The 20773-nt window shown below is 48.8% G+C and overlaps 1 protein-coding gene across 5 annotated transcripts in view; it reads right to left on the reverse strand.

The window, feature by feature from the left end:
- The window catches only part of MACF1 (microtubule actin crosslinking factor 1), a 1146281-nt gene that overhangs the window by 549051 nt on the left and 576457 nt on the right, over positions 1-20773 (reverse strand). For all 5 annotated transcript variants that reach the window (XM_085648361.1, XM_085648360.1, XM_085648359.1 and 2 more), the window contains 4 exons: positions 20559-20735; positions 20189-20312; positions 18881-19089; positions 12391-12708 (listed from right to left, as the gene is read on the reverse strand). In XM_085648361.1, the coding sequence (XP_085504487.1) occupies positions 12391-12708; positions 18881-19089; positions 20189-20312; positions 20559-20735 (828 nt within the window). The remainder of the gene's footprint in view (positions 1-12390; positions 12709-18880; positions 19090-20188; positions 20313-20558; positions 20736-20773) is intronic.

Raw genomic sequence — 20773 nt, forward strand, 5'->3', positions numbered from 1 at the left:
ACTCGCTTCCTATGTCTTTGAGATCTGTGACTGAGTTAGCCACTTTTAGGAAACTGCTTAAAACCTGGTTATTCTGTCAATGATCGCCCATCCCCTAGAAGCACTGTAAATCATGGTTTTCCGCGGCAGAGGGTGGCAATTGGGTTGTCGGGGAGGACTGTATGAGCGCCGGGATACTCTTGTTGAGTAGCTGTGCGGTATATAAATGTCTTCATTCATTCATTTATTAATAGATGCCATAAGTTTTCACAATGAACACTTGTAATGAATATGCTACTTACCAGTATGCATCTGTTCTTGGCATGTAGGGCTGCTGACATTCATATCTGTGCATAGATCGCCGCCTAGTGTTGGGTCCGGATGTTTGCACGTTGTTGTCCTGGAAAAATCTTCGAAGTATCCTGGGATAGGTGACTCCTCCCCTGGACTACAGTGCGCATGGGCATCCTCTCCATCCTCAGATTGTTTTTCGCCATTGTGGCAGTGATGGAGTAGATACAGAAAGTGATGACCATGCTTACAGTAATTCTGAGAGCTGCAGCTGCTACAGGCGCCGGGGAGGAGGGAGGGCGATATGAATGTCAGCAGCCCTACATGCCAAGAACAGATGCATACTGGTAAGTAGCATATTCAGTTCGAGGCATGTGGGCTGCTGAATTCATATATGTGCATAGAATATATAGCAGTACCCTCTATTAGCGGCGGCTACCAGTGCCAGCTGCAGCGGTCTGAAAAAGAGTTTTGAGAACAGCCTGTCCTACAGCTGCCTGCTGTTTTGATTGCACATCTACACAATAGTGTTTGGTAAATGTGTGTGCAGTGGACCAGGTGGCTGCTCTACATATATCATGCAAAGGAATGTTTCCAAGGAAAGCCATGGAGGCCCCTAACTTACGTGTTGAGTGGGCTCGTGGGGGAATCGTTAATGTGCGTTTAGCCTTTTGATAGCAAATTTGAATACATTTAACGATCCATCTGGCTATACCTGCTTTGGAGATGGCGTTACCTTTGTGGTGTGGGGCAAAGGCAACGAAAAGTTGTTTTGTTTTCCTAAAGACTTTAGTCCTGTCGATGTAGTACATGAGGGCTCTCTTTACATCCAGTGTATGGAGTGCTCTTTCTGCGACAGTTTGTGGGTTTTGAAAGAAAACAGGCAGTTCAATAGTTTGATTCATGTGGAACTGCGATATTACTTTGGGCATGAATTTGGGGTTGGTACGTAGTACGACCCTGTTGGCGTGAACCTGTATGAATGGCTCTTGAATGGTTAGTGCCTGGAGTTCACTAACTCTTCTTAACGAAGTGATTGCCACTAGGAAAGCTACTTTCCAGGTGAGGAATTGAATCTCACATGAGTGGAGAGGTTCGAAGGGTGGACCCATCAGTCGGGTGAGGACCAGGTTGAGGTTCCACACCGGTGCTGGTGGGTGTCTTGGGGGAATTACTCGTTTAAGTCCCTCCAAGAAGGCTTTGATGGCAGGCACTTTGAATAAAGAGAGGTGCTGCCTGTTTTGGAGATAGGCTGATATTGCGGTCAAATGGACACGTATTGAGGTGTATGCCAGATTGCATCGGTACAGGTGTAGGAGGTAACAAATTATGTTTTGGATGGATGCGTCTAGCGGGTTAATGTCAGTATTATTGCAATAAATGACGAACCTTTTCCATTTGGCTGCATAGCAAGCCCTGGTAGTGGGTCTCCTGGCCTCCTTAATGATGTCCATACAGTCAGGTGGCAGGTTTAGGTAGCCAAACTCTAGGACTCCAGGAGCCAGATTGCCAGGTTCAGCTGTTGCGGATCTGGGTGCTGAATCTCTCCATGGTTCTGCGTCAAATGCGCGGGTTTGATCCGCAGTCTTTGATGGGGCACCACGGAAAGTTCGAGAAAGGTGGTGTACCATGGCTGGCGTGCCCACGTTGGAGCAACCAGGACGAGTGTTAATGAGTGTTGTCTGAGTTTGCGAGCCACCAGCGGTATCAATGGTGCTGGGGGAAAAGCGTACGCAAATCTGCCGGACCAGTTCATCCATATCGCATTGCCCAGCGACTGCGGATGTGGGAACCTGGCGGCAAAGCTTTGGCATTTTGCGTTTTCGCTTGTGGCGAATAGGTCTATCTCTGGGTGACCCCACTGCTGGAAGTACGGTTGGAGTACTGATGGGTGTAACTCCCACTCGTGCATCTGGTGGCTGTGTCTGCTGAGCAGATCCGCCATCTGGTTGTCTTTGCCGGGGAGGTGTTCCGCCATGAGGAACATGCTCCTCTGAATGGCCCACTTCCACATGCTCTGAGCCAGATGAGACAACTGTGGAGAGTGTGTTCCTCCCTGCTTCTGTATGTAGTACATGGCAGTCATGTTGTCCGTCCGGATCAACACAACTTTGTTGCACAAGTGTACTTTGAATGCCTTCATGGCTAGGAAGATTGCCATCAGTTCTAGAAGGTTGATGTGCATCTTCTTTTGTTGTGTTGTCCATAGTCCCTGCACTGTGTAATTGAGTACATGAGCTCCCCATCCCTGGAGAGACGCGTCCACTGTCAGTATTATTTGTGGAACAGGCTCTTGGAACGGTCGAACCTTGCAAAGGTTTTGTGGATTCCACCAATGCAGAGAGTTGTATGCCCGACCGCTCACCAACACTAGGTCTTTTAGTTGCCCGTGAGTCTGAGTCCATTGACGTGCTAAGCACTCCTGAAGCGGGCGCATATGTAGTCTCGCGTGTAGGACTATGAAAATGCAGGAGGCCATCATGCCTATCAACTGCATGAACACTCGCGCGGGAAGGGAGTGTTGGGGTTTGAACTTGGAAATCAGCATTTGCATGCTGTTGATCCTCACTAAATTTGGCTGAGCTGTGGCTGCCAGAGTGTCTTTGGTCGCACCCAGGTACTGTTGTACGTGTGCGGGTTGGAGATGTGATTTTGGGTAATTTAGTGAGAACCCCAGGCTGTGAAGGAGGTGAATGGTGCGGGACATGTGGCTGGCGCATTGCTGGGCTGACTTTGCCTGAACAAGCCAGTCGTCCAGGTAAGGGTAGACATGAATGTGTTGCCTCCGTAAATGTGCAGCCACTGTAGCTAGGCACTTTGTGAAGACCCTGGGCGCTGTTGTCACGCCGAAGGGAAGAACCTTGAATTGGTAGTGCTGCCCCTGAATAGTGAACCTGAGATATTTTCTGTGTGATGGGTGAATGGGTATGTGGAAATACGCATCTTTGAGGTCTAGCGTGGCTAGGAAGTCTCCCTGTTTGAGCAATGGGAGGACTTGTTGGAGGGTGAGCATGTGGAAATGCTCCGAAAGAATATAGCAGTTGAGGGGTCTCAGGTCTAGTATAGGTCTGAGTGACCCGTCCTTTTTTGGTATTAAAAAGTACAGGGAGTACACCCCTGTACCTTGCTCGTGGACGGGTACGACCTCTATTGCGCCTTTTTGCAGCATACTTAGCACTTCCTGCTGTAATAGCGCTAAGTGCTCTGAGGACATAGGACGGTGTCTTGGCGGTATTGTGGGTGGAGTTGAGGTTAATTCTAGGCAGTAACCGTGTTTGATAATATCTTTGACCCACCTGTCCGTGGTGATGGAGTTCCACGTGGACAGGAACCTTTGTAGCCTTCCCCCGACAGGTGTTATGTGGTCGGGAGGAAGGGAGAGGGCGTCACTGTTTGTTCTTGGGAGAGGATCTGGTATTGCCGTATCCGCGTCCTCTACCCTTTGTGCTTGAACCACGATATCCACCCCGGGTGTTTTTATCGTAGGTACTTTGGGTGTTGCCCTTGTTGTAGGTTTGCTGTGACCCCTGTCCTCTACCTGCTCCTCTATTTCCGGGGCGACGAAAGGAGCCACTCCGAAAGGTCTGCGTTTGGAGAGCCCCCATGGACTTTGCAGTGTCCGTGTCCTTCTTTATTTTTTCTAGGGTGGTGTCAACCTCTGGTCCGAATAAGTAGTCGGGGTTGACCGGCTGATTGAGGATGTTATTCTGAACCTCCGGTTTGAATCCGGAGATTCGCAACCAGGCGTGTCGTCGTAACATGACGCTAGTGTTTATTGCTCTGGCAGCTGTGTCTGCGGCATCCAGTGCACACTTAATGGATGCGTTAGTGAGGAGTTGTCCCTCCCTGATGAGGATCTCTGCTCCCTCTTTGTATTGGTCAGGGAGATGTTGGAGTAATGTTTCTAATGTGTCATAGTGTGCGCGATCGTAGCGAGCTAGGAGCGCCTGAGTATTGGCAATACGCCATATGTTAGCTGCCTGGGCTGCAATCCTTTTGCCGGAGGTCTCTAGCACCTTGGACTCTTTGTCCGGGGGAGGAGCATCCCCAGTTGTCTGTGAGTGCGCCCGTTTGCGAGCATTGGCGACTACGATGGAATCCAGAGGCAACTGGCCTCTAATGTAGGTAGGGTCCCCAGGCGCCGACCTATATTTCTTGTCGATCCTGGGGTTTATTACTCGTGCCCTGGTGGGTTCTTTGAAAATGTCCTTTGCTGGTTTGAGGACACCTTTCAACATGGGTAGAGTTTTGATATTCCGTTCTGAGGATGCGAAAGTATCCATTAGAAAATCGTCCTCGATTGTGTTGGAGTGGAGTTGCACACCATGATTGGCCGCAGCACGTTCAATAAGGGCGTTGAATGCGGCAGTATCCTCTGTGGGAGATGTTTTCGCGCCATATAGCTGCGTGTCCTGTGTATCCATATGTGCACCTGGGTCTGCAGGGTCATCCCAAGCCTGATCAGGGTCCTGTTGGCCGTCAGGGTCCATGTCTCCGGAGTAGGGGACGTGGTCACCCATGTAGTCCTCCAAAACGTCGGTTTCAGAGTGTGTCGGAGAGAAGGACTGTGGATCTTGATAAGAGGTATGGATAAGTTCGTAAAGAACTGGTTCCGAATCCACTGGCAGCTTTTTCTTTAGAGGGATCCGGTAGGAGTCCAAAGCTGGCTCGGAAGTTATCCTCCGCTTGTGGAGCATCATTCTGCCGGTGTCGGCATCGATGATGTGGGATGGTGACGTCTCCGTAGGAGAGCGTTCGGCAGGCGTGATCCTAGTGTGGGTGACACGTGTTCTGATTTCTAACATTTTGGGCGCCGTGGATGGCGGCAGGCCAAAAGTGATGTTGGCCGGTGCCGGAGAAGCTTTTTGAGCTTTTTTCGGCTCGGAGCGTGAAGGGTCCTGTAGGGCTGCCTTTTCCTTGATGCGTTGCAAGGATGCTGCAACTTGCCGCACCTGGAACGCCGACGGTTCTTTGGCGCCGACCGGTTCTGTAGAGGCAGGCGTGGACTTTTTCGGCGCCACGGGGTCATCGAGTCGAGGAGAGGTAATAGCTGTCAACGGCGTCGATGATTGTGCCTTTGGTGCTGCTTTCGAAGTAGTGTGAGACGCAGCAGCTATTTTGACCACTGTGGCTGGAGCCGATTGTTTCAGTGCCGGGAGCCGAGGCGGTTTGGCGGCACCGATGGCCTTTTTCCGTGTGTCGGCGCCGACGTCGGCTGCTGCGAGCTCGGCACCGAAGTCCCGTTTGGTGCGGTCGGTGCCGACGGGTTTGGCTGGCGTCGAAGGTGTGGTGGGCCTATATCCGACCAGTGTTACTTTTAGTTTCGGTTTCTGTGGAACCGATACGGCTTTCGGTTTCGATGAAGGGAAACCAGTCGTTTTGGGTAGTAATGGCTGCCGCTGAATGTCCGAGGCCGGGCCAGAGGGCAGGGCCGAAGAACTGCGGGATAGGTCTTGGGTAAGGCCCGAAGGCGATCCCTCGACCGGAGCCATAGACTGACGCACTGGGATATCCTCCGTCTGTACGGGTAGGCCTTGCTCGTCACCGGAGCTACTCTCTTCGGCCCCTAAGGCCTCATTGTAGTCTCCTACCTCGGTGTCGGCTTCGTCTCTGTGAAAGAGTCGTTCTTCGATGTCTTCCGATCCGGACTTGTGTTTGGAAGCAGGGCTGGAGGGTAGGTTCTCCACGTCTTCCACATCTTCGTCCTCGGCGCTGAAGATGTTGGTCGGGGCCGGTGCCGCTTGCTGCGCTTCAAGTCTCGCTGCTCGTCGATTCCGGAGAGTCTTTTTGGATCGGAATCGGGCACAGGCCATACATGTGGACTCGTCGTGATCCGGTGAAAGGCATTTGTTGCACACCGGGTGGACGTCGACATGGGGATATTTCGCATTGCATACAGGACACCGCTTGAATGGTGTCCTCGATTCCATCGTCGAAGTCGGGTCGATGGTCGGATATGATGCGAAAAGAGTTGGTCTTGAAGTTAGTAGACTAACAAAAACTATCGATACCGATCGGGAACAGTACCGACGCGAACTAAAGGCCTTTTGGCCTGAAAAAAGTTTTTCCTAACTTGAGTCAAGATAAGCACATCCGAACCCAATGGCGGAAAAAAACAATCTGAGGATGGAGAGGATGCCCATGCGCACTGTAGTCCAGGGGAGGAGTCACCTATCCCAGGATACTTCGAAGACTCTTCCAGGACAACAACGTGCAAACATCCGGACCCAACACTAGGCGGCGATCTATGCACAGATATGAATTCAGCAGCCCACATGCCTCGAACTATAGTGTATATATAAAATTACTATTTACAACAATAATTCAACTATAAGTAGAGCTGACGGCAAAGTGCACAGTGAAGAAGTGAAAAAGAGCAACCAGTAGGCTGCAATCTGCATCAGAGACCGTTATTGGAATCCATTGGAATAAGTCATAAAGACCCCTCTGGCATTTGAAAAAATATTCAGTACTGTCAGTAGCTGCCAGCATTTTAACCCTTAATGGCAAAAGAATGCGAGTCTCTCCATAACAAGGTGTGTCAGAGTACTAAAAGTCAGATATGGTTAAAAGATCCCTCCAGATTCGTCGTCAGTGGAGATGTACAATTATGTACCTTCGGTGGCGCTCTTTCAGGAAGACTATCTAACCGCAGATTCCTCCCATTTTGAAAATTTCCCAGGTGTCAGACTGGATCCAGAAACTTTTCCAGCAGCACCTCTATGTGCTAGTAGGGGGAACATGCAACTCCACACTGATGCTGTTCTTCTTCAGAAATGACATACAAAGCCTATATATGCTCCACTAAAGCATGCTGACGTCAATTGTTTTTAAAGCTGTCCACGCCCCTAGAAGCAGAGCACCAAAAGCAAATTGGATCTGACAAGAGTGTAGATTCCTAGATTTGGAATCTTATTATTGGATAGAGTCCAATTCACAGAACGGGGAGGATGGGAGGGTTGGTGAGTAATCTACCAGAAAGAGCGTTACTGAAGGTAAGTAAATTGTCCTTCTGATAGAGACATCTAACTGCAGATTTCTCACCTTTTGAATCAATACCAAAGCAGTACCTATTTGGAGGTGATATGTGAATGGACTCCAAGTGAAAAAATTCCTGTGGAACTGAGAGGGTGAAATGCCCCGCGCGGTGAGCCTAGCTGTCCAGAGAGTAGTGCTTCATAACTGTTGGGAGTGATGCCTGCTGCCAATGCAGTGGTAGCAGCTTTAGCCCTGGTGGAATGAGATTACAGTCCTTCCTAAAGCTGCTTCTTGGCTAATCCAAAAAAAGCACTGCTTTTTTTCACTCCGGCGAACCCCACAAAGAGCTGATCATCCTCATGATGTTCTCTGGTACAATCGATATACATGCTGCCCTTTTAGGGTCCAAGCAATGGAGTCTCTCCTCGTTAGAAGGGTTAGGCACAGCATGGAATGCTGGCTGGGTGATGGTTTGATCACGGTGGAACGGCGTCATGACTTTTGGCAAGAAGGATGCTCTTGTCCGTAGAACCAGTTTGTCTGAGAAGAAGGTTGTGTACGGCAGGTTGACACAGAGAGCTTGAAATTCATCTACATGTCACGTCGATGTGATAGCAACGAGGATCCCCATCTTGACAGTGAAAACCAGCAAGGGTCAGCTATTAAACAGCTCAAAGGGGGTGCATTTCAATTATGTGAGCACCAAGTTAAGATCCCACTGAGTCATGTCAAAGGGAGAGGGAGGAAACAGGTGGTGTAGGCCTAGCAAAATTTGCATCAGAACCAGTGATTGTAAATTGAGGGCTGATCTGGCGACCACAAAAACGCAAAAGGTACCAGATTAACTGTGCCCAGAGCAAAGCCTTGCCTGTACAAGGGAGAAAACAACAACATATCAGATAACTTTGCCCCAAGAGGGTCTATTTGCCATGTGCTGAACCAAGTCACAAATCTGTCACAACGACAGGAGTATACCGGCTTTGTCACCGGACTTCTGGCTGCCAAGATAACACCAACTACCTTTGGAGGAAGGCAAAGGGTGTTCAGCTGCCACTACTCAATCTCCAAGCAAGGAGGTGGAGATTTCAAAGACCCGCGTGCAGAACCCTGTCCCGCTGCTGACACAGCAAGTCATCCCAGAGGGGCAGCATGATCGGAAGACAGATGCTCAAGCCCAGGAGCCCTGGATACCATACTATCTGTGTCCAATCTAGGGCCACTGGGATGAATTGGGATAGTCGGTCCTGACCTTCTTTAGAACTTGGGACAGAAGAGGTATAAGCAGAACTACTGCCATCACTCATTCTGGACAGTGAAACCAACGTTCTCCCCATTCACGGAAGTTACCGTGCGTCACTTCTGTGTGCAGCTGGCATTCGTTATACGGTAAGCGTCAGTGACTGTGTTAGTCTGCCCTAGTATTCAAGGTGCCTGCCAACTGGTTCGCTAGCAGGAATATACCTTGATGGTCGGCCATTTCCAGATGCGTAGGTCCAACTGGAACAGGGACCAGACCACAGAACGACATGTTTGTTGCAATACTTCTACATGGCAGTGGTGCTGTCTGTAAACATCTGTACCAGCCTCCCTTTGATGGATGGAAGGAAGGCTTTCAACACCAAGCAGATGACCCTCAGCTTGAGGTGGAGCTGGGACTCCGCCAGAGGCCTCTGATCTCCCTCTCCCCCAGGTAGCCGCATCAACCGAGGAGTGACGCATCGGTCACCACTGTGAGCTCTGGTTGGGGTAGGGAGAAGGGTCTTCTGCTGACCCAACTAAGGTCTTGTGACCACCAGTACAAATCTTTTGCAGTCTCCTCCAAAGATTTGCTCAGTCGGAGAGGTCCCTTTTATGTTGGGTCCACTCAGACTTCAGATCCCACGCAGAGCCTGCATATTCCACCTGGCGTGCTTGACCAGAAGGAGGCCATCATACCCAACATCTCACTGAAATCAAAGACAGAGGCTGAAAAATCAGGATAATAACCTGAATGTCCTGAACTTTCCTTTCCGGGGCAAAGGCATGAAATCAAACCATGCCCAGAGTGGCTCCAATAAAGGGGTGTCAGAGAAGGGAGTCAGGTGTGACTTTGACACATTGATGATCAACTCCAAAGATGACAGGAGGTTCGCTGTAGTCTAGAAGTGGTTGACAAATGCTTGGTGCAAGCCTTTAACAGCCAGTCGTCGAAGTAGAGTAAGACTGGAACCCCAACCTCAAAATGTATACTGCTACCACCAATATCACTTTTGTGAACAACAAGGAGCGTTTGTGAGGCCAAGGGGAGCAGTAAGTTGACCAGCTCGTTGACCTTAATGTCAGTGGGTGCCACAGCCTCGGCCACAAAATTACTGGGCACTTTTCTGAGGCTTAAGTGGCTGCTGGTATGGAGTACCTCTGCTGAAAACTGAAAAGGGAACGGTAGAGCTGATGCAGCTAGTGAAGTGGGGGCAGATAAATCCACGGAGAGTACTGTGGCCCTGCATTCTTTGAACCTCCACAGGGTGGAATCTGCCTTGTCGCCACAAAGGCGAGTCCTGTATAACTGATAACTAGGCATAAAACCTGTCCACTTCAGACAAGTGTGGCGACAAACGGCTTTACTGGTGCCAATGGCTTACCCGATGGATTTGGTGGTGTCTAGGCCACAATGAATTGTGAATTTGGCTGCATCATGAGCATCCTGTATAGCTTGAGTCAGGACAAGTTGAAGGTCTTCTTGGACACCTGGGAGGACTTGAGCCACTTAACTCCAAAGGACGCAGGAATAACGACCCAACAGGCAAATGCCACTGACAGACCTGAGGGCCAAACTGGTGGAAGAAAATACACTCTTCCCAAAAATATCAACTCTTTTGGACTCCCAATCATGGCGAGTAGTCAGAAAAGTATTTGTGTTTGCCTGGCTAGTAGATGCCTTCACCACTAAGCTCTCAGGAAGGGGTGCAGAGGCAAAATGTGGGGTCACCCAGGGCAAGTTGGAGGGGTCTTGAAATTTGGCGATTTATTGGAATGCCAGAGCATAGTTAGGCACAGGCCCATAGGAAAGTAACAGAGTGCCTCATTAAAAGGTAGTAGGGGCTAAATAGTAGTTTGCCCTGACTGGAGAACTTCAATCAAGTCAATGGTTTTGACCTCTAAGGGGTGAGCTGAAGGTCGAGAAATGTGGTCACCTTCTACAAGACAAAAGCAAAATTACCACTCTCTTCAGTGGCAGGACCTGGTAATGCGAGAAGGCCAGAATCAGGAGAAGTCTCAAGGCCACTCGACTCTTGAAGGTCATCATACCAATTCTCTTCATGGATCTACCTTGTGGAGGCTAAGTGTCAAGTGCAGATTGTGGGTCAACAGAAACCGGTAACGGCCTCAAGCAAAGTTGTAGTTACACCGACTAGCAGCTGGAGAACACAGGGGGCAACTTGTCATCCGAGATTTATGGAGTCGGCATCGGTGCCAATACTCAAGGAATAAGCGTGGATTGTGGAAGTGGAGTCAGTACAGGAGCCAGGTGAGGCACGGAGTGGGTGTCAGAAGGTCCAACTGTCGCAGAGGGTGATCCTGCCAACGGTATCCCCAATGGAGGGTCCATTGGCTCCTTGGGGCTCGCAGTTGAGCTAGAGGGTGTAAGAAAGGTTATGAAAAGTCAGACCATGGCCGCACGAAACTCTTAGATCTGTCTCAGTGTCGCCGGTAGCCCCGGAAACTCAGTTGGCGCCAAGACAAGTTGCGGAATTGAATTCAAAGTCACCCAACTTTGTCAAAAAGATTGGAAATAATAGTGAAACCTTGCACCTTCTGAGGTGTTTTAGGAGCAGAGTTCTGCTTGGATTTCTTTTTTTTTCTTCGACTTACGTGAACATTTTGAACAAATTAGCCTTGAGATCGACTCCTGCAATTTCTGGCCTTGGAACATGACCAAGATCGAACCTTGGATTTGGACTTGCCTCAATGCAGAGTTTTCTGGTGCTTGGGGTTGTAGAGTTTCACCACACGGTCCAGAATGACTTTCAGATTTATAGATGTGCAGTCACTGCAGGCCTTAGAGTCGTGACTTGACCAATGCACCACAACCAAACCTGATTGGGCTATGTCACAGAAATTTGCCTGTGACAGTCCTTACAGAGTTTAAAACCTGTTATTTTGAGAGGTGACATTTGCCTTACAAACAATAATCTTGTTGAGGTACAAAAAAAGGCCTGAAAGAGAGAAGAGGTAGCTCCGGATCAGTATCTGGAGGTGCAAAAAGAAAGTATCTGATGTCAGCGTGGGGGACTGACGCCTATATAGGTTTTGCACGTCATTTCCGGAGCTGAACGGCATCAAGGCAAAGCGGCACAGACCCACCTACCAGCACAGAGGTGCAGCTTGAAAACTTTCTGGATCCAGTCTGGCGCCTGAGAAATATTCAAAAGATCAGGAATCTGTAGTTAGAAGTCTCAATGAGAAATCTCAGTTAGTGCAAAATGTAAATGGTGTGTCTTCCAAACCCTTCCTCTACTGGGGTCATTTACAAACAACCTGGCCTGCGTTTATCTCAGAATTCACTTCTTGGGCATTGTCCATTTGTGGTCCTCGTATGTTTAATGTCAACGTCTGTAGTGTGATGGTACCGGAGAATTTTAAAATACATCGGAATCCGATGTTGGAAAAAATAATCTAAAGTGAAGTCTCTGCCTGGAATCATTGTGAGTTTCTGGGAAAATATCATAAGTAATCTTGAAACTGAAATCTATTCTTAGAAGAAAAACAACATGCAGCGTCCACATCTAACACTACATGCAGAAGTGTGCACAGCATGTGATCTACTACTGAGAAATGAAAGGAAAGACTATTGTAGGGTAGTTGTATGAGGGGGCAAATCCCTGAGCTATGCCCAAGTTTATTAATATTAACCACTCTACTGATAACCAGAGCATGCTACTGCGTATCAAGACAAACAGCATTATTTAGAAATAAAGTCATGGGCTTTTCTAATGCATTACCTTGGGCGAATCTAACATATGGAGGAAAGGCTTCCTCTTGCCATTTCTCCCAAGGAGAGGAGAGTGCTACTCGTACCACATTTAAAATTGTGCAATATTTTAATTCTATAACTATTGACTTTATCATGCTTACAGCAGAGAGAAACCAACTACAACTCACCTTAATTTGCTGGCAAAAGTGTGTGATATCCTCATCAGGACTGTTTCCAGCTGCCAACATACGTGTCCTGCTGTGCATGAAGTCCTGTAGGGTCCCAGAGAGTTTCTCATACAGTTCCGCCTTTGGTAGCAGCTCTTTCAAGGCCATCTCCTGTTCCTGCTGCTGTCGGCATACCTTGTCAAAGCGCTGTGTCACTTCTGCCAGCTTCCCCTGAAGTGCTTGTGCTGTTGCCTTGTCCGCCGTCTTCAGGAACTTTCCCACCATTTCTCCAGTTGCATCCAGACTGCTGCTACGGCTGGTTATGTCCTGCTTTAATTTCTAAGAGCAAAAAATAACAGCATAAACAAATCAATACACAAAGTTTACAAAAAATGTAACGGCTCCTTGAAAATGGCAAGGTGTCAGAGCGGACAAGGGCTGAAGCACTAACAGATTCCATATTGTTATTTAACGGGTCTCGGAGAGTTCTAAGGCAGAGGAGGCGAGGTAGAAGGATACCCGAGTACTACATAAGTGATGTAGGTGTGTGTAGGAAAGTGCCCTTTCTGCATGCTTGCCCCCTAACTTTCTGCCAAATACCTGATGCAATTTAACTGAGTGTGCCCTGGGTCTCTGCCAATCAGGTTCCCAGGGCCTGTTTTCTTTCCCTAACCTGTACCATTGTTGTGAGAAAGTGCCCTCTTTCTGCATGGTTGTCCCCACTTTTTGCTGAATTGCTGATGTGTTTTGACTGAGTGTGCCCTGGGCTCCTGCTTATCAGGTACCCAGGGCCTATGTTCTTTCCCTAAAACTGAATTGAAGCCTAAACCCAATTGGCATCTCTTGCCACAGGTCAGCCCCTGGTAAATAGTACCACAGGTACCTAGGGCACTGTGACCAGAGAAAGCCTCTAAGGGCTGCAGCACTTATTGTGCCACCCTCAGAGGCCCTGTACCCTTACACACACACACTGCCTTTGCAAGCTGCGTGTTTTGGCGCAGAACAAAGTGAGGGGTCGACATGGCACAAATCTGTTTGCCATGCCTACAACCCACTGTCCTAGCATAGATCAGTCACCCTTCAAGCTGGGTGCACTATACCAGTGGTGAGGGTACAGGTGAACGAGTCCTGTACCCCTACAGTGTCTAAGGCCATTTTTAGACATTGTAAGTGCAGTGCTGCCATTAGGAGTATATGGTGCTGGGAGTTTGTCATCACGAACTTCACAGCACCATAATAGCTACACTGAAAACTAAGAAGTTTGGTATCAAACTTCTCAGCACATTAAACCCACACTGATACCAGTGTGGGATTTGCTGAAAAATGCACACAGAGGGTATCTTAGAGATGCCCCCTGAAAACGAACCCACCACTAGTATCCAGGCTGAGTGGCTGCGTTCAGCTGCCACTATCAGACATGTTTCTGGACCCCTGGGTCGAGAGCCCGCTGCTCTCTGCGGCCTGAGACAATGCACATCCTGGGACGAGGTGCAAAGCCTTCTCCCCCAGGATAGGCAGGGTTCACGAAGGGGAAGCATCAAAGGCTTGCCGCCTTTGTGAGCTTCCCCAGGCCACTTCCTGCTTTCAGCAACTGGTCCCCACTGGTTCTGACCCCCACTTTGGGCGGGAGAACCGGCAGGAAAAACAAGTGAGGAAGAGAGGTGTGCCCACCTCTGCCAACTCCACCCCTCAGGTGGGGGAGGTGAGGTTAAGCACAACTCTCAGTCCCCGCCATCTTGCAGATGGGGGGACTCAGCCAACCAGAGACAGGCTCATGCCCCCCTCACACAGGAGGATGGCATAATAGGGGGTGTACCCACCCCAGGGAAGGGACACCATTGGTCCCTACCTTTTACCTACCTGTAACGCCCCAAAATCTAGTATTTAGGAGCACGCCCTGAACCTTGCTTCCTCAGACAAGAAGAAACTAAAAGAAGAAGAAGGACCGAACAACCGTGCAGCAGTTAACAAGAGGAAGACGCCCACTGACTTGTACCTCAACCCTACCGGCCTGACTCCACCTCGAACCTGCTCCTGCGAAATCCCGGTGTGTCCTGCAGCCAGCAACCTTGAAAACCCCAGAGGACCTGCCTGCGTTCATCCACAAATACTTTGTCTTCTGTGAACACAGGATTTGGTTATATGCAACCTCTGGCTCCAGCAGGAAACCGCAAATCCGCCCCACTTGCACCCGCCATCCAGGGCCCGAGCTCGAGTGGGCAAACAACAGGAGGAGGTCCCCCCCCGGCAATCCTGACCCGAGATCTGGCGACTCCTGACCTGCCTCAAGCCTCCAGCCGATGCCTGCAGCCTAAATCCGGAAGGTCTCCCAAACCGCAACCAGGAGCTGGTAAGAAGATCCGACCCCAAAAGGCACCCCTGCACCCGACGCCCCACTTGCCTTGGGTGGCCAAACCGATGGTGCCTAACCAACCCCTAACTTCCCAACTTATCTCTCGAAGTGGTGGTCGCACCCAGAAGACCTTCGTCTCAAAGCCTGCAGTGCCTTTGCAAACCGGAGGTTCCCCATTGAAACTAACAGGGCACCCAATGTCGAAACAGCACCCTGCACCTGGCCACCCTAGTACCGCTGAGGATGCACCTTTGGTGCTACTTTGTTTCCAAATTTGCCCCGAGCTAAAGTCCAGGAGCTTTGCTCCCACAAACAAGTGGTCTGCTCGTCAGCAGCCACCAAGCAGAGGCCTCCTATCTTCCATTGGATAACATTGGGCCTGAGCACTCTGCACCCGGCCGCCCTAATGCCGCTGAGGGTGTAACTAGAGTGCATCCTTGATCCTGGGGGACCCCTGAGTCTACCCCCAGAACCTCAACTCCATCTACCAAATACTTACCTCAAAACTGATAACACTATTTTCCTCCATAGGATAACATTGACTGTTTTTCTTGGAAAGTGTGGAGTTTGAAATTCTTTAAAATTTCACTAACAAAAACGATTTTACTTACCTGTTTACAGGAAATGTCCCAGAGTAGTATCCAGGTATACTACTCTGAGTAAGAAAAGTAATCTCAAAAGTAACGTGCCTGGAATTTTACCCATTCAAGTCTATGTACTGTATTTACAAAGTATTGCATTTCTCTGAAACCATACTGTAAGTCAAGACAAAGTGCATTTACATTTTAAATTCAAACTGTTTACAAACTGCATTACTGCTGTAAAGTATTTATTGCTTACCTGTGCCAGGCTTGCTTGGTTCTAGAAAATAAAATTACTAAAAGAATATTTTGATACAAAAACAACTGGTCTGTAGTTCAGTCTTTTGAGTGTGTGAATTCATTTGTTTACTGAGTGTGTACAACAAATGCTTAACACTGTCCTCTGATACTGCCTTACTGCTCGACCACACTACCACAAATAGAGTGTGAGGTGCTATCTAACTTTACCTCGGCCTACCTTTGGGGATCCACTGGACTCTGTACACATTATACCTCACTTTGGTATAGTATATACACAGAGCCAGCTTCCTATAATTGTTGTCACAATTGGCACAACTCTGGCCTACCTGCAAGTCACTTGTAAAGGGTACCTATGGTACCAAGAGCATGGTAGCCAGGGAAAGGCCTATGAGGGCTGCAGCATGTATCATGCCGCTCTCAGATGGCTCACACCACAAACACACACCACTGCCATTGCAGCCTGCGTGTTGTGGTGCAGACTAAAGTGAAGAGTCGACATGGCACACATCCCTGTGTGCTATACCTGCCTGCACCAAATGAGTCCTAGGTAAGGCACCCTTAAGGCAGGGTGCCCTATACCTCATGTGAGGACCTATTTGCACGAATAGGCAGGTGCCTATAATATCTAAGGCCATTCTTCGATATTATAAGTGCCCAGTAAAGCCATCCTGAGTATATGGTCTGGATACTGGTCATTACGAGTTTCCCAGCATCATAATGGCTTTATATATTGATAAACCTGCACAGATTTCAGTGTCAGTTGTATTATTTTCTGCACTCAGGGGTCCCTTCTAGAAGGGGCCCCAGACCCAAACAAACCACTGATGGGGTTCTGACTGGAAAACACCAGCCTGCCACCCTGAGACATGTTTCTAAACCTCTGGGGTGGGTACCTTCATTCCCTCGACCCACAAACAAAGCCTTTCGTAGACGGAGGTTTTCACACCTCCCCTTGGTAAGGAAGAGCTATATGCGGCAGGGGAGCTTCAAAGGCCTTGTTGCCTTTGCAACACAACTCCCTGCCAACAGGAGCAGGCCCCCTTCCTGTATCACCCTCTTTTCATCAGGAAGACAAGCGGGAAATATCAGGCTAGCCCAGAAGGTATGCCCATCTCTGCCAACCCCACCCCTGCCAACCCCACCCCTCAGGTAGCGGAAGTGAGGTGCAGATAGCAGACACCCTCCAATCAGGGTTAGGGAAGGTGTCCACTCTCCCACGTGGGGTGAGCACCCAAAGGGTGTAGTCAACCTGTGCAGTCAACCTCAGGACAGTAGTCCATTAGCTACTACCACAAGACCCCTAAAACGGCAACTAAATATAGTATTTAAGGGGCACCCCTGAACCCAGAAATCAGATTTAATAAGGACTGAAGAGCTGTGCTGCAAAGAAGAGGACAACGACAGCCCCAGCCCTCCTGCTTCGGAACCCCTGCAAGCTGAAATCCGCGAGTCCTGCAGCCGGCAGCCTCCAAGGACCCTGGGGAACTGCCCAGACTTCCAAAAAGACTCTGATCTCCTGTGGACACTGGATTTGTCCAACATCAACCCAAGCCAGGACTCCAGATCCAGGTGGAACCGTGAGTCCTCAGCACCCGAGGGCCACAGCCCGAGTGGGCCAACACCCCAGCGAAGTCCCCCAGGCAATCCTGATCTAGGTTCCAGCCTTGGACGACCTCCTACGATCTTCTCCTCGACACCTGCAGACTCCTCCTGAAGGGTTCCATGACCAAGACCGGAACCGGTGAGAAGAACCCAACACGAAAAGACACCCCTTGCACCCGTAGCCCCTGAGTCGTGTGGTGCCCGACCAACAGTGTCCTGGTGTCCAGCAACTCTCCAACTTCATCCTCCAGTCATTGGTTCCCTTCTTCCAGTCTTCTGGCTCCAGCCTGCAGTCTTTTTTCTCGACCGGCAATCTCCATAGGAATGCATTAGGCACCCAACACCGTCTAAGCACCCTGCACCCGGCCGCCCCTGCGCTGCTGGTGGTGTGGACTTGACGCTGACCTGAGACCCCCTTTGCCCTTACCTTAACCCCAGGAGCTTGCCTCCCAAAACTGCGTGGCCTGCCTGTGAGCAGCCACCAACCAAGGTTCCCCTTAGCCTGATTGGCACCCTTGCACTCTGCATCCGGCCCCCCTCAGTGCCGCTGGTGGTGTACTGAACCTTTTTTTTTTTTGCATTTTTTTATTTAGCGCGAACTCGACCCGAAAGTATTGGAGCGCTTTACATGAGCACCGTATTTACATTACACATTCAGGCACAGGGAGATTAAGTGATTTGCCCAGAATCACAGGATGTGGACAAGACCTCGAGGCTCGAACTCTGGTTTCCAAAACCACTTACTTACCTGCAAACCTAACATCCATAGGATTGTATGGTGGGTTTATCTCTGAAAAATGGTCTGTGTTGAAATTGCAACAATGTAACTCAGTCCTGCAATGTGTGATTAGTTTGTTTTGTGCAAAAATAGAAAAGTAACTAAAAAGTAACTAAAATGTAATCTTAAGTAATTACAGTATTCTAAAGAGTGTGGGTGGAGAAGTGTGGCTCAATGATTAGAGCGGCAGATCCTGATGCAGAGGTCTAGCCCGGGACCAAGGTTCAATTCCCCGCCTCGGCGGGTCTTGGGCTAAAAATTCCACGGACCTGATAATTCTCGCCTCGGTGCCATTCCAATCATGGAGTCCCACTCTGCAACTCTGGGCAATAGCTTGCTTAATCTCCACAACGGCCCCCACAACGCTAAGGATGCCTGGCCTCCACCTTGGGGGTGCCCAGGAGTGGACGCCTCACAGGGAAAGCCAGGATGGGTTCCACAGCGGTATTCGTACAAGCGCCTTGAGACCCTTGCGGGTGAGTAGTGCGCTATACAAGTATCAATTTACATTTACATTTTCTTGACTGTAATTTGTATGCTCCTGCAAAACCAGTACACATTGTATCTTGAAATGTATCATTGTATTTAAAGTATCGCTTACCTGCTACTGAGTAAATCTTGGTTCTAGTAATAAAAATAAAGTAACTTTTTATACAAACAATTCTGACATTATTTCTTGCCTGAGTGTGTACAACAGATGGTTAACACTACCCTCTGATAAGCCTGAATGCTCAACCACTCTACCACAAGAGAGAGCAAGGTATTATCTACTTTAGCCTTTGCTATACCGCTGGGGATCCCTGTGCACACAATACCCTACTTTGGTATAGTATATTCAGAACCAGCTTCCTACCCCTTGGTAATGCGTAGTACGACAGGAAAAAAACCAACATAAGCAAGAGTCAGAGGACTATTCAGGAATGACTGGGATCTCACCGTGTTCGTGGCGAGTGCCTCTTGAATGGAGGAGGGCGAGAGCGAGGTCACCTTCTGTTCTTTAAGGTTCTTCTCAATTCCATCCATCCACTGCAGCAGACTATCTACCCCCTCCTGGACACTCTGCGAGTGAGCCATGCTCTTCAAAAGGTGGTCTGTGCGCTCAGACATCTGCTGTGACATGAGCTGGAAGCGACTCATGATGCCATCTAGTTAGAACAAGAAAAGTACTGAAGCCAAACTATGAACACGTCCGAAATTATGTTCAAGTGGGAAGGTACAGTCATATGTACACAAAAGTAAAGCATCTTTGTTTGAGACAGTACATTTGTGTGTGAACCAAGATGTGCATTTGTGTTCACGTGAAATATTAGATGACAAGGAGTATCCCCCTACCCGTCATGACTTCAGAAATGTTTCCCCGTTTCAAAGAAGCACAGAAACAGTGATCTCCAGAAACTTTGTGCGCTCCATAAACAAGGCTGTCTCACTGTGATCTCCAGACACCAGTCTCTCATTGCCATTAAAACGCTGAAGGTCCTATTGCTGATATTTTCATACACCTAGCTGTCTCTTTGTAATTATCATACCAGACGTTCTCATTGTGATTTCCTGGAACAAGACTCTCCCCACTTGGTTTCCAGCTAGGAGGCTTTTACTGCCTTCTCCTGAACCAGGCTTTTATACTGAGAGCTCCACACAGCTTCTCCAATGCCAAACGAATCTCTCACTGTCAGAACCTTATTTCTCTTAGTGAAATCTTGACTCCAGGGAATCTCAAAACAAACTACAAACACCAGACGTTCTCACCACAACCTTTATATTCCAGTGCATCATCCAGACTGAAGGCTCTCAAACTGTGAACTCCAAATAGCAGAATACCACAGCGGGATTGTTGGAAAACAGGTGCTTTACCTGCGAAAGCACATACACCGGGCTTTTTCACTGTGATCACTACACACACGTAACGGCGGCTTACACTAGTAACGCCACACAGAAGACAGTCTCAATGTGATCTCCATTAGTGGGTTTACTCACTGCATTTGCACACACTAGTCTTTTTTATTGTGCTTCTCAGGGACTAGACTCTTTCACAGTGATCACAGGACTCCAGGCTCCACCAGTGTGATATACATATGCGTGCAGCTCTTGTTACCTTCTCAAACAAGTAAACTCACTGCTCTCTTTAGTAACTCGGCTCTCACAGCACAATCTCGAGGATTGCTCTTCACATCTTCTTCTGTCCACTTCTCAGGTTAATAACTGACTGTATGTTTCACAATTGCTCTCAGCCACTTGTGTGGTTACCTCTAGTGATTTCGACATGCTTGCGATCTGGAGCCGGGTCTCCTTGTATTTCGAGGAGGAGCTGTGCGGCCTTCTGCATTTTCTCTATTTGCACTTGATGCTCAGCCAGGTCTCCCTGCAGACTCTGCCATAGAAAAAGGTAACAAGGGAATGAATTGAATTACGATCTTTGGCCTCATAGCACACACTGCCACATATCCATTCCCCTGGAGTTATGGTATTAGCGCTAACACGACAGAACAACCTCCCCCACACCATGACTCCATGTTATGAACCACACACCACGAAGATGTAGGTCTAGGTTTTGGAGAAAGTAAGTAAACAATTAGTATGTAGCATTATGGGTTTATCCTGTTCAATGTTTCCTCACCGTGGTCTTATCAAGCTGCTTCTGAAGGGCATCTGCATCTGATGCTATTGGCTCTGAAAGAACTTCCTCAAGAATTGCTTGAGTCTGCACAATCCACACTTGAAGAGAATCTGCAGTATCTTGGAACTGATGGGACCGATCCAGAAGCATTGCCAGATGACTACCAAGCTGGGAGCACTAAAAGAGGAGGCACATAGAGATCAGGCGTGAACGGG

Source organism: Triturus cristatus, chromosome 3_2 (genome assembly GCF_964204655.1).
Source record: "Triturus cristatus chromosome 3_2, aTriCri1.1, whole genome shotgun sequence".
NCBI lineage: Eukaryota > Metazoa > Chordata > Amphibia > Caudata > Salamandridae > Triturus > Triturus cristatus.